The sequence below is a fragment of the Synchiropus splendidus genome, chromosome 1, assembly GCF_027744825.2.
Source record: "Synchiropus splendidus isolate RoL2022-P1 chromosome 1, RoL_Sspl_1.0, whole genome shotgun sequence".
Classification (NCBI taxonomy): Eukaryota; Metazoa; Chordata; class Actinopteri; order Syngnathiformes; family Callionymidae; genus Synchiropus; species Synchiropus splendidus.
The window spans coordinates 52,207,553-52,222,905 of NC_071334.1; the positions used below are offsets into that span (position 1 = coordinate 52,207,553).

Sequence of the window (15,353 nt, forward strand, 5' to 3'; positions counted from 1 at the left end):
CATATATATGGCTCTCATGGATATGGAAATATATGGTTTTTTGGACCCACTCAGTCAGAACGGTTCCCGACCCCTGCTGTGGAATCTCTCCACAGCTCCCAAAACTGCCCATGCACCCACCTCCTTATTGGGAAAAAGGTGTTGAGCGCGTGCAATGGTCACTTGCGTCTCAAGGACCTGAGACAAGACGAGTGCATTTCAGGTCAGTAGCCCGCTCTATTGTGCGCCCTGGACATGGTGAGGGGCAGCGACACTGAGGAGAGAGACGACACCTCCCAGTAGAGGGAGCGAGAGAGGAAGAGCTGGTAGAGGACCACCATGGATATCGACTGACAAAGGATCACCCCGATGGTTATTACCTGCAGAGAAAAGTCGGACCTTGACCCTTGATCAGAGAGTCAACACACAGGCAGAGGTATGTAAAATTCATTGTGTGGTTAAAAGGCCGTGTGTCCGAACCTTGTCCTGCTGGTGTTTGTTAAACACTGATGAGGTGAGGACCAGGACTGGGTGACACAAAATCCACAGGAAGCAGCCCTGCAGGATCAGTAGCTTGTGTCAAAGCAGCAGTGAGGGTCGAGAGCTTGCCCCCCAGTTGGAGCTCACCTTAGCAAAGCAGAGGTAGAAGTCTCTCTTCAGGGTGCTCCTCTCAGTTGAGATGATCTGGTAGAGGATGGAGGCCAGCAGCAGAGCCAAGAGCAGCCTCAGAGCAACCAGCAGAACACCTGGCAGACTCTGTTGGCCGTGGTAGCTGTGGTGCTCCAGACTGGATGCAGAATACTGCTCCAACAGCAGCAGCAAGCCCTGAAAGAGCCACTTCATCTCAGCTCAGCACCTGACACTCTCTCACGGCGGCTCACTAGGGTGGTGCACTACTGGTTGAGACACAGTGATTTAATGGGCTCAGTGGAGAGGGCATTAAAATTGAGTATCTCTGCAGCCTCTGTGTATGATATGACCAGAGTTCACAGGTTCACATGAGCACCATGTTATGTTGCTCTAATGTTTATTGGCCTACAGAGAAAACACTGTCAGTTCCATCAGTAGCTGCAAAGTTAAAATGCATTTGACTTAAATGCAGGTGTTTACGAAGAAAATATTATCCATTTCACAATCTTCAGCTGGCTGTCAGTCACAAGGATGGTAAAGTTTGACAACAAAATGTCATTTCATTTTATACCGTCCATTGTTGAAACATCAATGCAACATGGATATTTTCATGTTGTTAGTATTTGAAGCTCGAATGCTACTTTGAGACTGCAAAGCCTCGATGATAGTGAGATGAGCCCAAACTCTGCCATGAATGTAGTGGTCCTGATAATTGGCATTTTGGTGTTTCGGTTTTCGGTCTCATTTCCGTGCATCACCAACATGTACAGACAATGCACTGAATGCCGTATGGCAACAGCAGCACTCATGCAAACTGCTTAAAACACTAGGACTGCAAAACGCATCGGCTGATCAGATGTTGCACGCGGAGCAAACTAGGGACGTCCCACACAGGCAGAAATAGCAAACAAAACAAAGGCATCAGGGAACTACAGCCGATTGGCAGGATGATAGTTCGGCGACTCACTTGAGTGAGCACCCCTCCGACGGCCACAGCGGTAGACGCCGGCGAGCGCTCCCACTGCAGAGGCCTGGACTGTGGCTTGTGCCCCCGGCTCAGGGTCCAGCCCATGCAAAGACTGAGCAGGGTGTACAACATGGAAATCTGGGACACCATATCCCAGACTTCAGAAGAGAGAGAAGGGAAGAAGAGCAAAATATGTGTGACACGCTTTTAAAAGATTTACATTACAGGTGACGTTTCAACGTGCTTAGAGAGAAGTTTACGTACACTCCGCCAGGCGGCCCATCACTGGGAGACCCTCGCCATCTCTAGAATACCTGCAGAGGAAAACAACGTCCTTCAGTAGGCTTAAGGTTGAACCAAGTGACATTCAGAACACATGAATTGTGAGGCACCAACAAGCAGAAAAGCATTTGAGACCAACACCTCCCAAGCAGGCTCTTAGCTGGGACTTTGAAACAGGGCGTCTAAAGCAACACCCCTGGAATATTCCCCTCCAGACACGCCATGTCAATGGCTGACTTAACAACTTGCTTTGTAAAAAACAAGCTGTAAGCAACTCTTTTTAAACAACTGTAAATAACTTTATAAAAACAAACATCTGAGTTAAATAATGGTTAACAGAGATGAACTCAGTGGCTGTTGTTACAGCAACACTTTCAGATGGAGGAGTCATATATCTTAAATTCTCTTATCATTATTCTTTGAACTAAAATGACACAAATATGAACATGACTTTTGTACTTAAGTTTAGGAAAAACATAAAAACAGACAGAGAATAAATATTGTTGAAGTGCTTCATAAAACAAAGGAATTATATCAACTACATGGTATATAAATATTTCATCAGTATTTGATGTATATGACCATAGCGAGAATAATGTGTGTTGTCTTTGAACCCAGAGACCCACAGCTCCTTACCATACCATATATCACTTGCTTTCTTCCAGTCATGACTCATGCTTGTTCCAAATAAAAAAATAATCAGTAAAACAGGTTCAGCTGCCCACTGAGGGGCAGATCACCTGCAGTTCTTAAAATTTGAAAAGTTTGACTGGCGAGCACCTGCAGGAAAGTGAGCATTCATCCATGTCCAAGCACAGAACATTCATTTAGCAAATGGTTTTGACTGTACCTGGCCAAATGGATGTAGTTGCAGAAAGCAGAGCAGCCTTGCAGAGCCAGAGCGGTGGTGAGTACTTTGAGGACGGTGTGCATTGGACCACCTTTCTTCAGAGCTTGGTAGAGAGGCTTGACATAAATGCAAGAGGCTACAAAGTAGGACAGCAGCAGCAGGGAGAAGAAGCTGTGGAGGCCTGTGAGACGTGAACAAGGCCACACAGTTGCAGTCTTTAGGGAAAAGATTCCTTCAGGTGATCCTCAGAAAGGAGACAAGTACCACACCTGCCTCTTCTGCACTGAAATGTTCAAGCGGGTTTCCAGCCGAGTCAGCGTTCAACAGCAGGATCGTGAAACTGAGATCGGCGTGAGAGGGAATGACCGATCCTTCCTGGAGGAGATGAGCAGTGACATGGGTCACAGGACAAGGATCAGTGATGGGCTGCTGAGGCTTCATGAAACAGTGCCCTAATTCTCAGAGCCCACCAGATGTCGCCCTTGGTTTCAAAATGATGGGAGGTTTCATTGAAATAGCTGTTTAAATCCAAAGATTTTAGAGCAGAGGGTTCCATCTGGTGGGCTCTGAAAATAAGGACACTGTTTCATGAAGCCTCATCAGCCTGTCATGACAAGGAAGTGAAAAGCCCCACATACCTGGCATGTGTAGGTGTCAGCGTACAGGAGCTGCCACAGAACTGGGGAGCTCTGATGAGGGATGGTCTCATTTTGTTCCCCATGTCTCAGAGGCACTGGAGGAAGGCAGGAGTTAACACATGATGCTTGAAAGACCAGACAAAAAGCGAGGTCCTTACCGATCAGCTGAGCTCTTGCCAGCTTCTCAGAGCAGCTCAGGTGGTCCATGTCAGAGTCCATGTCCCGATAGAGCAACAAGCGGGCCTCCTTCTCTACGGCCAGAGATGGGTGTCCGAGTTTGCAGACCACCAGACCATCACCAGCTACAGTAACACACACCAGGATTTTAAAAATTGTAACTTTGGAGGAACGGTTTTGGAAGTGGCTGCATCTGATCTCAGAAAAACACTTGCTCCAACACTAGTGACACATGAAACAGTGTCCTTATTTTCAGAGGCCACCAGATGTCACTGTCTGCATTAAAATCTTTGGATTTAAACGAGCATTTCAATGAAACCTCACATCAATTTGAGACCAAGAGCGCCATCTGATGGCCTCTGAAGTTTAAGACACTGTTTCATGAAGTCTCACCAGCCCATCACTACCCAACACACAACAAAATCCCCAGATCAATACAAACAGAGTGGGCGAGCGCGTCATCACCTTGATGGAACATGAAGTTAGTGATGAATTGCCCCTTATTTTTCCTGGCCATTTCGCTCTTTAAATGTCCACTCACGGTTTTCGCTGAGGCCTCCATACTGAAGAAAAATGCTGCAACGATAGTGGTTAACAAAAGCGACATGTTTTAAAAACAAGCGGTTGGACGTTTAGAGGAAAAAAACGATTCAATGGGCCACGAAGCCAGAAGCGACACAGCCTCGCCAAGCGACCGACGGTACGCTCGGCGAAGGCAGGATGTACTTCAAGTCATTTTCATCAAAAAAGAATCGCGTCGCTGAGATTTCATGGAGCCTCACTTTGAGGAACAAGGCAATACAGAAAACACTCGTCTACCAGTCCTATACAAACGCAGAAAGAAAAACGCATGCTCTGTATACAATAACCGCGTACCGTTGTTTGGTTTAATGTTGAACCCAATATTATTTTGAAACTACAATACGGAAGTTACATACTTGCTAATCGTGTGTCTTGAAAACTTGTGACCATCAGTTGCAAGGGGTGTGACTTGTTTCGCATTGAACGAATCACATCTCAGCTACAGCCGTACGTCAGACTAAACAGCCAATCAGCAATTCGGTGGGACATAACAACAACACCGGTCAACGTGTCATAACTGCCGTAAACCTCTCTCCCACTGTCGTACTACAGTTGACTGTTGAAAAGACATCGGCTTCGGCGTTGAACGATGACCGGAAGCGAGACGAAAGGACCTGATGGATTATCGTAGGACCGTTTTGGTGACTGGAGGCTCTGGATTTATGTCAGTCGAACGTCTGTTTTTACTGTAAGTATGACCGTTCGATTCAATTGGGTTGTTTTAATTTCCGCAGCGGTTCCCACCTGGTTTGTCGACTGGTCAACGCGCAGCCGGAATGGAAAATCATCAACTTGGATAATGTACGTTTCCTGACGCAGCTGGGTGTGAGCGTCCAAAGTGTGGAACTGAGCGTTGTTTTTAATCTCGTTTTTAGCTGGATTATTGCTGCAGCCCCAGAAGCCTGGAAAGCGTCCAGCACCGAGACAACTACACTTTCATCAGGGTAACGGGATTCAATTACTATTATTTATTGCCAAAATTAAACAGCCATAAACACGCCCATTACAATGTCCGGTAGATATAAGTGACATAAACCTATAACTGAAAATAAAGAAAAACAAAAACAAAAAAAGCAAAGAAGTAAAACACAGGGGCGTCAATTATACCAGGCTGTGGACAGATGTGACGGCTCCCCTCTATCTCTGCTCTCACAGGGTGACGTCTGCAACGCCAAGTTGGTGAAGCGCATTTTTTCCTCCAACCGCATCAATGTTGTGTTTCACCTGGCGGCCAAAACGCATGTTGGTGAGTCGTCACAAACCTTTGTTCGTCCTGCTGGGGTTTGTGATGACGGCGTTTGGCCTCTGGTCCGCCAGAGTCGTCCTTTATGAGCCCGTCCAGTTTCCGGCAGGTCAACATCGACGGCACCAGAGTGATGCTGGCAGCCGCTCTCCTGGCGCCTCACCAGCCCGAGCGCTTCATCTACGTTAGCACCGATGAAGTGTACGGACAAGGCCTGGACCAGGTCAGGGGTTCGACTCGCTCGCGCTCACATGCACTCGTCTGAGTCAGGCCTCTTCCCGCAGGAGTTTGACGAGAACAGTCCGGTGCAGCCGTCCAATCCATATTCCACCACCAAAGCAGCTGCAGAGTTTCTGGTCAGATCCTACTGGGACAAATACAAGGTGAAGCAATGGCCTCCCGCTTGTTGCCCGCCTGGAGCGACAGTGTCATCATGACCTACAGTTGTGTTTGTCTCTTCTCTCTGTCATTTCTTCATACTGCCATTGCGTGAATGATTTATTGTTTAGTTTCCAGTCATCATCACCAGGAGCAACAACGTCTACGGGCCCAGACAGTACACAGAGAAGGTACCAAGCTGGAACCATACCTTGTTGAGAGTTGCCAGTTACAGCTCCCCTTCTCTCTCTCAGGTGATTCCACGCTTCCTCACCCTCTTGGAGATGAACAAGAAATGGTACGGTCATCCATCACTGTGTCAACAATCTCTTACATGGTTTTGTTTTTCCCCCCTTGCTGGGCTGAAGTACCATCCAGGGGACACTGCCAAAGTCCCGTCACTTCCTGTTTGTGGACGATGCCGTCCGTGCCTTTCTGTTGCTCCTGGACAAAGGTGCTGTGGGGGAAGTGTATAACATTGGCTCAGTGGATGAGATTCCTATTGTGCAACTGGCCCGGGACCTGGTCAAAATGGTAACGTCATGTTTCTATATTATTTGGCTTTGGAGAGCATGTGGTCATGTGACACTTCTGAACATACATCAGGTGAAAAACGTTCCAGACAGTGAATTAAACGACTGGCTGGAGTTTGTACCCGACAGGTGAGACAATTTCTATATATATATGTTTCCTCCAGAAATAGCATCGTGACTAGGGATGCACCAGTCATGATCGGCCAATATCAGCGTGATCGGTGAATGTCGATCACTACCTGTCATTGCCGATCACAAGAACCCATCACGTGTGACAGCCGCGCTCTCCAGTATGTCAATACTTCACGGACACAGCAAAGTCTCCAGAGATTCACCAAACCGTGACGTCTCCCACTGAATTCAATGTTTTTCAGTTGTCCTTTTGACAGAATAGTTGCTGCATTCAGCAAGGTTTTTCTATGTTTTCCCTCCTTGAAGAGGAATATAAAAAAACATGTATGAATTTAAATGATTTACTGGTTTATTTTTTCTCATCATGAACACAGAAGGTCACATCATTTTGTTTACAAACTCATGGTCAATCCATGTGATTGGTATCTGTGATCGGCAGCAAAACATCCCTAATTGTGACCCATGACATGGATGCCTTGTTTTCTGTCCAGATAGTAGTTTTCTAAGGTTCGGTTCTAGTTATCAATGCTGTTCAAAACATGACAGGAATTGCAGGTATTCACATCCATCTAGGTGCCTGATCTAAAAGAGGTTTCCAGCCTGGACTGTTGAGTCGAGCATGAGGTCAGGGCACCTCTCTGAGAGGTCTTTCAGCTCAGGTCTAGAGAAAGTCGAGATGAAAATGAATGAGTGACAAGAACAGCTGGCTGCCTGTCTGGGATTGTCGGGATGTTTTCCATGAAGTTGCTGGAGGCTGGGACAGTTGCCAAAGATGCATCAACAAGTTTGAAGCCAAGGCAGTGAATCGATGTACGCGTCACATGTGACTGAGAGTGTCTTCAAAAGAACCCATTGAAACAAGGTGGTTAACATGTACCTGGCAACTCACAGGCCGCAGGTTGAACTCCGCTACCCGATCAAGAGTGAGAAGCTGCAGCAGCTGGGCTGGAGATCTGAGGTTACCTGGACTGAAGGACTCACACGCACTGGTGTGTAACCGTTTCAGGCACCTACAAAGTCACACATATTGTTGCGTTTACATTCAGAAATCTGCTGTTATTTAGTCGAGGCCTGACCATGTGGACCAAGTGGCTCTGCTCTTTTCTTCCAGTCAAATGGTACCAGGAAAATCCAGACTTTTGGCCGTGTCCCATTGATGTGGAGACAAGTGAGGACAAACTGGGAAATGCCTCCGTCTGAACTGGATAACTTTTTTTTACTGACAGTTTTTTTTTTAAATGAACACCAGTGAGATATATATATTTCAATTTTAACTTCATTTCGACATTTCAACGTCTGTCAATCCCCGTCGTAATTCAGATGTTCAGACGGTGAAGATTCTTTGGTCATATTGATCTGCCTTTGTGGTGCCAGGATGCGTAGGGGATATTGCAGTCATTTCCAAGTAGTAAGGCTTTGAAAGTATTATTAAAAGTGTTAAAATTGAGTGAAATGTATTTATAGGTTGCTCAAGTTTGTCCAATGTGTAGGATTTGTATGTCAAAGAATATTTTGGATTCTTGACCACGCTGGGGGTCACCACACATGCAAGCTACACCCATGGAAACAGACTAATCTGGAGGGCCACCAGTATCATACACCATGTCTGCAGTATTGAAGATGGCGGGCTTCCCTGTCCTCACCTCTGCCAAGGGAGGAATGTTGATCATGGAAAAAGGGAGAGATGAACAGATCTTGGTGTTGAAGGATTTGTCACTCAGGACAATTTGCCAAAGAAAATGGAAAACATGACTCTGTAGAACACAAGGCAGTCAAATAAACTATCTGTGAAGCTGTAGAACATGTGCCATTGAGTTCACTCTACCTTACTGTACATACTGTAGTGTTGCTGGATGCTTGCTGACTTGGTCACTTGCATGATCCGATGCCTCATGAAAGCAGCCTGTCCAGAATGAGTGTCATGTGAGGGACGATAACTGAAAATCACATCATCAAAATGAACTGCTTGGTGGCAGTAGTTGACTTGTATTATAAAAAAAACAAACAAAAAAACAATTCCAGGGTGACGGTCAATGTTATTTCACCATTTTAAAAAAGCACCAGCCCCGTTCCCACTCTTTTTCCTGGCATGATAAAAGTGCCAGTTTTTGTCATCATTCCTAGATTCTAAAGGGGAAAACAGACAGAAGGGGGGAAAGCTGTTGTACAACAGGATTGATTGTTTTCTGTTCCCCCTGCAATTGTCCGACAGACTGGTTGACAGTGTTTTTCTGGTTGATAAATGAAGAGTGCGAGGACTCTACATTATCGTCCATATTAGGACGTTAAAACCATGACCTATTGTGTGTTTGAAAATGTCATTGCATCAATTCTCTCTTTTTCTTTAAAGCATGAAGCAAATGTCAATGAAAAGCATTCAACAAACTCACATCTGCAATGTTTTTGTCACAAATTAACTCATTGAAATGACCAAAAACCAGTTTTGCAAATAACCTGTCAAGTATTTCTAGTCAAGTTCATTTTCTCATCCTGCAAACATTCATTGGTACAATGTGGACCTGCCAGTATTTCGCGGATGCTCATTCACAAACCATCACAATGGAAATTTGACACACCAAAGACAGACAATGGTATTTTCTGCAAATCCAAACTTTTAATTGTGGTAAAATCAGGATGGATACACAGTATTATCAGTTTTCTTTCATCGTGCAGTGCTTACTCTTCGTGCACAACTGCTAAACTAATACAGAAAGCAAACACTAACTAGCAGGCTGCTGGTGCCGAGCATCTCCACTCACTGGCTTGGACTTGAAGTCTACTAAAACAAGGTAGCGTGTCGAGCACACCGTCAAGACTATTGTGGATGAGCCCGATCCTGCCGCGTGTCACGACAGAGCCTTGAAATCTGCGGCTCACGACAACATAGCAATAGAACCGCGGTTAATCCTGTTATAAAGACAAGTAAGATTCTCACTGGCAAGACATTCACATCAAAGGAGATTTAGCCGGGAGGAAAGAAGGAAAGACTCAAATAAATCAAATGAACTTGCTTGGAGAGACTCTGGACACTTGTTTTTTGTACTGCATGTTTTTATACTCGTTGCTTTTTTTTTTTTTTTTTTACTACAAAATGGACCTCTGCAAGAGCATTGTAACAGATTTGTGTTGAATCCAAACCTTGGCATATTTAGCGGTTGTGTCTCAATTTTGTTTGCCAAATCAAAAATAAAATGGCTGCTCAGTATCTCTCTACTATCAGGATTGGCATTGGTGCGATTTATGTGTCTGATACGGATTCGGAGTCCAATGTGACTTTCATGGGAATCGGGGCAGAAAGATTCTCTCCACTGTCACATCAGCGGGAACATTTTCAGTTTCGGCTCAAAGTTGCAGTGAGCTGAATCAGTCTTCTTTCTTAGTTCTTTCAAGGACCCGCACTCGTGGAAACGGTGGTTTTGACTGGTTGGTTCTGCGTCATGATGTGACAGAGTGGAGAGAAGGGCCCGCCTTCTTGTGTCTGTAACACTGAAAAGTTCACACTACCCCAGAAAAATAGAAATTTTCACTCATACCAATGACATTCAACATTCAAGTGCCAGTGTTTTTGTTCACTGCCTTTTGGTCAAGTCACCAGTTTTTAAAATATCGACTTGTATTTGGCTTATAAAAAAATAAATATTTCTCAAAAATGCTTGTTAAATTACACAAACTAGCAGCGAAAGTAGAGGAGAACTCTGAGTGCAAACCCTTGCACTTGCTGTCCACTGCATCTCCACCTGGTCCATGAAATTCTGGAAGAACCTCTCGCACACACCACAGTGAAGAAGAATTAGTTCTTGATAAAGCGGCTACAATTCCACACACACACGCGTATGGACCTCTCAGAGGTTGTGAAGAACCTGTGCTACACAAGAAAACAAAATTTAAATGGAGGTTCTGTAAAACCTTGAACTATAAAACAGAAGGCCTGCAGGCCGCAGCGAGGGGGGCATAGCACCGATTTTAGATCGCACTCCACAATCCAGACGCAAGACTGACGCGTGTAACCAGCTTCTCTAGCCTCACCGTTAGGGCTGGGTATCACTCTGCTATTTAAGGCATCAAAGGTACAAATACTCACCGAAAAGTGCTGAACTTTTGAACTAGAATTCAAAAACCTGGAACGCTGGAAGCTTTGCAATGACCAGAGGAAATTCAGTGCCACGACCCAATCATCTGGGCAGCGACGCTCCACAGCTGAACATGAGCAAACACAAGGACCTGTTAGAGACTCACCAGTATCGATCACCAGGGCACGTCACTAACAGGACTGAACAAATCAAACAGCACGAGAGATACAAGCCATGCAACACCTCAACCATCAGGGGTTTGAGCTACTTGTTGTTAGCATCATAGCATCAGCGCCACCTTCATGTTAGAAACATTAAAACCCAGCCCTAAACCACTTCTCCAGTCGCTCAAACACATGTGCGAGTTGGGGCCGACCTTCCGGCGCTCCAGGCGGAACTGGAGAACACTTCAAATTTGGGGACAACCACCCTCATTTGTTGCACTTGCTGCTCCATGAAGAGCTCAAGAGCAGGATAAACGCTGCACCAAACCATGACCTGGTCATGTTTGCATGCGGCCAAACACACACACACACACACACACACACACACAAGACTGACTCGGAACAAAAGTGAGGTAAACAGAACCATTTCCTTTCTGTTGAAGAGCACCAGCAGGGGGCGCTATCTGACGCGGAATCCTTCATCCGTGAGCCTGAGCAGCAGTTGAAGGCACATCAACATTTACATTGAACTAGAATCAGCGACGTGTCATCTGTGAACTGAACTAGGTATAAAGGTTTTCCTTATTGCGCCTGAGACAGGATCATCATTGAAAGACTCCACCACATTTTTCAATCGAACAGAAAAGACCAAAGCACTGAATAAGTGTGAGCAAAACGTATGGTGCAACTCCCGGCGGGTTAATGAGACAAGTCTTCGGTGATTGTCCTGTGCATCAACCAATTGTCGAGACTTCTTCATCAGCGAGAGGAAATGGTTCACTAAGACTTCATGATTGGCCTGCAGGGACTACACAGACCTCCTCACTGAGGTGCTCGATAAACATCACAGCCACCGGGACACGCCCACTACAGCCACTAGAGTCAACACTGGTCGATCCAATGGTCGACTGCCAGCAGAGGGGAGGGGGAACATAGAGCCACCTAAACAATACAAAGCAATTCAGAGGGTGGGAACAAAAATGTACAGAGGAATTTGACACACTTTTGCTTCTTAACCAGGAACACGTTCGATTCTATCGGTTCCGCCGTATGAGAGCAGTCGGACACCCGCAGAGCCTTTTCCACAAATGTAATATTGAAGAAGCAACACATTTTAAGTAGCCTGTGAGGAACCGGGCCCAAATTCAAAGCTGAGTGAGCCAATGCCGTCTCCTAGGTGTCGGTTCGCATCTGGTTTTTCAGCCGTATATTTGTAGCTTTATTTCCATATTGTGTCAAGTCCTTCATCTAAACTAAACAGCTCAAACACCCAACCAGGAGCGGCACGACAAATTTTTTTCCAATCACAAGGTCATGGACAACATGGATCCAAGTATCATGGAAGAAGGAACAATCTGTTCATTCTCAGCAAAAAGAAACTGTAGGCACCATGAGCATGTGGTTGTGTGAAAGTAGGGCCAGAGGAGACATGCATTAAAAATACACCAATAAATAAATACTTCTTTCCTCTGAAGGTGCTTTCTCAGGAGCACGGACTGTGAAACTTCAATGGCCAGAACATCATTTGCTTAAAAAAAAAGCGAGCATTGATCGATGCCTAACAAAGGAAACTTGTAGCAGTGTCCAAGTAAATCCAGATCACATATGTACTTCACTTCAGCCTCTCGGGAAATGCTGATTCTTCCCAACCAAATACTAACAACATTTAAGATAGCATGGACACAATCTTTATCATTTCAACTTTTTTTTTTACTGGGAAGCAAGACAGACTAGAGTGGATTCTTGCGCTACTTGGTAATAACAACTGTACCACCCAGGTCCAGACTAGGGCTGCAGCCCTAAACAAGACATGGTTATTAGTCACCCTGTAAACAGCAATAACAGATTAGGTCTCCTCATTTATCAAAACTAAAATATTGGCATGTGGATCTCAGCCCAACTTTGTCTACATGAACTCCCTTGAGTTTCGAATGAGCGCAATGCTGCATCCTTCTCCCCGTCTCCTGATGATACAGTGCCTATACATTTTCACACGCTGCTGCAGGGAGTTGAACTCGCATCTGTCTTCAGCTAGCGAGCTGGGCTCTGTCACTACAAGGACGACAGCAGCAGCCCAAATGAACTGAAAACAAAAACTAGATTTACAAGTGTTTTCAGGTGTCAACTGACTTACAATATGAATGGCAACTTTTATTCGCTATGGAGGAATCCATCTCTGGCCAGACAAGACCAGAGAGAACAGAGCCCAAGGAGGGCCTTTGGTCTGGCCCATATCTTGCGCAGAATTGTGAGATTTTTTACGGCTGGATTTGGACAGCTAACCTCAGAATAAACATTCAGGTATGGTACTGGAACTTCAGTGAGCTGGATAGAAAAGAGGCTTTGGGTAGAGGCTGCAGCATTGGTCCTAGCTGCTACCTCACAGGAGTATATTCTACGGTCCAATTTCACAGACTGATTGTTGATTAAAAACACTAGGCAGAGAGTGTTGACTGTAAAAGCCCAAACAAAGCAAATTAATGCTTTCAAGTTGAACCAGCAATAGTGTGTATGGAGCCAAGTCGAACGACTGATGGAAGGTTGTGTGTTCAACAGCAGCCACAGAGTCACTTCCACTGAAGCTGCGGACACAGAAACGTCCACATTTTGGAGACAAGACGACTCAGAGAACCAAGATGAAGCTCAAGCTGAGTCTTTATCGACGAGTCAGTGAGAAGGACCGAGCTACTAGGATGAAGCCGACGCTTCTGACTCTGCCAAGTCGAATGCTTTTTATCACCTTGCAGCTCTAAACAGCAGGCCATCTAGTTGTCTTCAATTAGTACGATGCTTTTAGAACCCCGTCCATCAAAGCTATGAGAAAATGGTGGACGGAGTAGGAATTTATTTGATTTGCTTCACCGCAGTTTTTTTTTTTTTTTTGCCAAGGTTTGATTTTGGTTCACGCCAAGTTTGTTTCTTTCCAAATACAAACTAAAAACACGTTTAAAGCCATACAGGAGCTTTAAATATACATTTGAGTTGGCCTATACTTTAGCCAGATACACTTGATGGCAATAAAAATAGCAGAAATATACGACGAAACATTATTCAAATTGTTGAAGGCACAGTACAGAAACAAATGATCCTCTTTTTTTTGTTTTGCATCAAACTCAGTGAAATGTGTTGTAGCACTGACAGCTACCACCATATTGATCAAGCAAACTTGCATCATCACTAAACATCAACAGACTTTCTCACTCAGTGGGTTCTTCTCACGCACTAGAGCTCTCTTACTGGAGTAAATGGGCTCGGTAACAGATTTCAAAACCATGTTCTGTGGCCATTTATACAATCTGCCAGTTAAGAGCAGTCCTATTCTTGGTGTTTCCCCATCTCCACGGAATATCAACAAATCAGCCAGTGACCTACAGCATGGCCAGGCATAGAAACAACAGTGTGGAGGTAAACAGGAAATCTTAGATCTGAAGAACACAACTGATAAATTTCCCCCTGATTTAGTTTGAAATGTGAACCGAAGCTTTCAGTTTAGTAGGAAAGGAGAGATGCTTCAAGATGGAGACTAGTGAATTCCCTTTATGACTCTCTTCTGACATATATCAGAAAATCAGAGGGAAATCAAAGAGACGGTATGGGGATGTGAAGATCAATGCATCAACCGCAAAGACCAAATCCAGGGAGTGTGAATGAAAAGAGTGTCCAAATGTGATGAGGTTATATAAAGGAGTATAAATAGTTACACAGCATGCACATGTTGATTCTGGGGTGGATGAGCGGGGACAAATAGTTTGGGTGCAGACAAGAGAGCCTAGAAAGGAAGAGGGGCTGTCAGGAGGAAAGGTGTGTGTTTGTGTGAGAGGGTCTCCTAGTTCCCCCACCAATCAACCTGAGAGTGGGAATAGTTGCCTCCATAGCCATCACTGGTGTAGAAGTTGCCGAACCCACCTGAGGAGAGTAGGAGAATGTCAGCTACTTACCATCAGGACTGTATCCGAAATAGAAGAAACCAGCCTGCTCTTTACATTATCTAACAAGAGGACCAGAAAATTTAAAAAACATTTTTAAATTGTTATCACACAAGCAGGGCTGCGCAATAAACGGAGAGAAAACAAAACCAGCATAAAAGACGAGAATATTCAGAGCCGTTGTTTTGCTTCACTCTCTCTCTTGCAATTCGGTTTCTATCAGGCTTTATAGCCACTCCACCTTTACATCTAGGGATGGGCAATATGGACAAAAAGAAAATATTGTGACAAATGTTGTCATTTTGGCGACAACAATAATTATCACGATAAAAACATTTTCATTCTATTCCATGTGTTGGACACTACAGTCTCTCTTGAAACTGTTCCATGACGAAACGTATTTGTCATCATCATTTCTTTATGTTTCAATATAATAGTGTAACTAAGTGTAGTGATGAGAAATTCAGTGTTTGGTGGAACCCGGTTGTGTCTGACAGACTGCTCTGCCAGTTTTATTTAGGGGTTAAATGTCTGCTGCCCCCAACTTATCTCCCATCTCTTAACAGTTGACTTCAACTATGGACACATTTTCGAGATGCTATTGACTATTAGAAATCATGTAAATAAATGATCATTGAGTCATATTCTCTAAATCATTATACAGTCAGTCCTTTGGTGTTATGAAAAACATTTTCACAATTCTCTCTCCTACATTTTTTTTTTTAATCTGCATTTTTGAAGATTTCATTAATACTAGTGATGGGCTGATGATGCCCACCACTAGCCTCATCAGCCCATCACT

General features: G+C 44.6%; 3 protein-coding genes across 13 annotated transcripts in view; 1 reads left to right on the forward strand and 2 right to left on the reverse strand.

The window, feature by feature from the left end:
• Positions 1-8,854, reverse strand: gpr180 (G protein-coupled receptor 180). Of its 3 annotated transcripts, none has more exons than XM_053853658.1 (12): positions 5,938-8,854; positions 5,368-5,712; positions 3,989-4,086; positions 3,505-3,648; positions 3,347-3,441; positions 2,978-3,083; positions 2,709-2,889; positions 1,841-1,890; positions 1,577-1,734; positions 607-804; positions 460-537; positions 1-359 (listed from the first exon to the last, which is right to left on the reverse strand). In XM_053853658.1, the coding sequence occupies exons 2-12, from the start codon at positions 5,463-5,465 to the stop codon at positions 204-206; spliced, it is 1,362 nt and encodes a 453-aa protein (XP_053709633.1). In that variant the 5' UTR covers positions 5,466-5,712; positions 5,938-8,854; the 3' UTR covers positions 1-203. The 3 variants fall into 3 exon arrangements, with proteins under 3 accessions (XP_053709633.1, XP_053709635.1, XP_053709634.1); XM_053853660.1 differs by having other exon boundaries at positions 3,989-4,099; XM_053853659.1 differs by having other exon boundaries at positions 3,989-4,099; positions 5,213-5,712.
• Positions 4,514-9,474, forward strand: LOC128752452 (dTDP-D-glucose 4,6-dehydratase-like). Of its 7 annotated transcripts, XM_053853664.1 has the most exons (12): positions 4,565-4,769; positions 4,840-4,906; positions 4,981-5,049; positions 5,261-5,351; positions 5,423-5,571; positions 5,633-5,731; positions 5,858-5,917; positions 5,981-6,024; positions 6,095-6,260; positions 6,333-6,388; positions 7,283-7,380; positions 7,503-9,474. In XM_053853664.1, exons 1-12 carry the CDS (start codon positions 4,723-4,725, stop codon positions 7,589-7,591), a joined length of 1,035 nt encoding a protein of 344 aa, XP_053709639.1. In that variant the 5' UTR covers positions 4,565-4,722; the 3' UTR covers positions 7,592-9,474. The 7 variants fall into 7 exon arrangements, 6 of the variants coding, with proteins under 6 accessions (XP_053709636.1, XP_053709642.1, XP_053709640.1 ...); XM_053853661.1 differs by having other exon boundaries at positions 4,514-4,585; positions 4,658-4,769; positions 5,858-6,024; positions 6,095-6,388; XM_053853663.1 differs by having other exon boundaries at positions 4,552-4,769; positions 5,858-6,024.
• Positions 8,984-15,353, reverse strand: part of LOC128752450 (ATP-dependent RNA helicase DDX3X-like) — a 24,422-nt gene continuing 18,052 nt past the window's right edge. For all 3 annotated transcript variants that reach the window (XM_053853656.1, XM_053853655.1, XM_053853657.1), the window contains one exon: positions 8,984-14,531. In XM_053853656.1, coding sequence (XP_053709631.1) covers positions 14,452-14,531 — 80 coding nt within the window. In that variant the 3' untranslated portion in view covers positions 8,984-14,451. The remainder of the gene's footprint in view (positions 14,532-15,353) is intronic.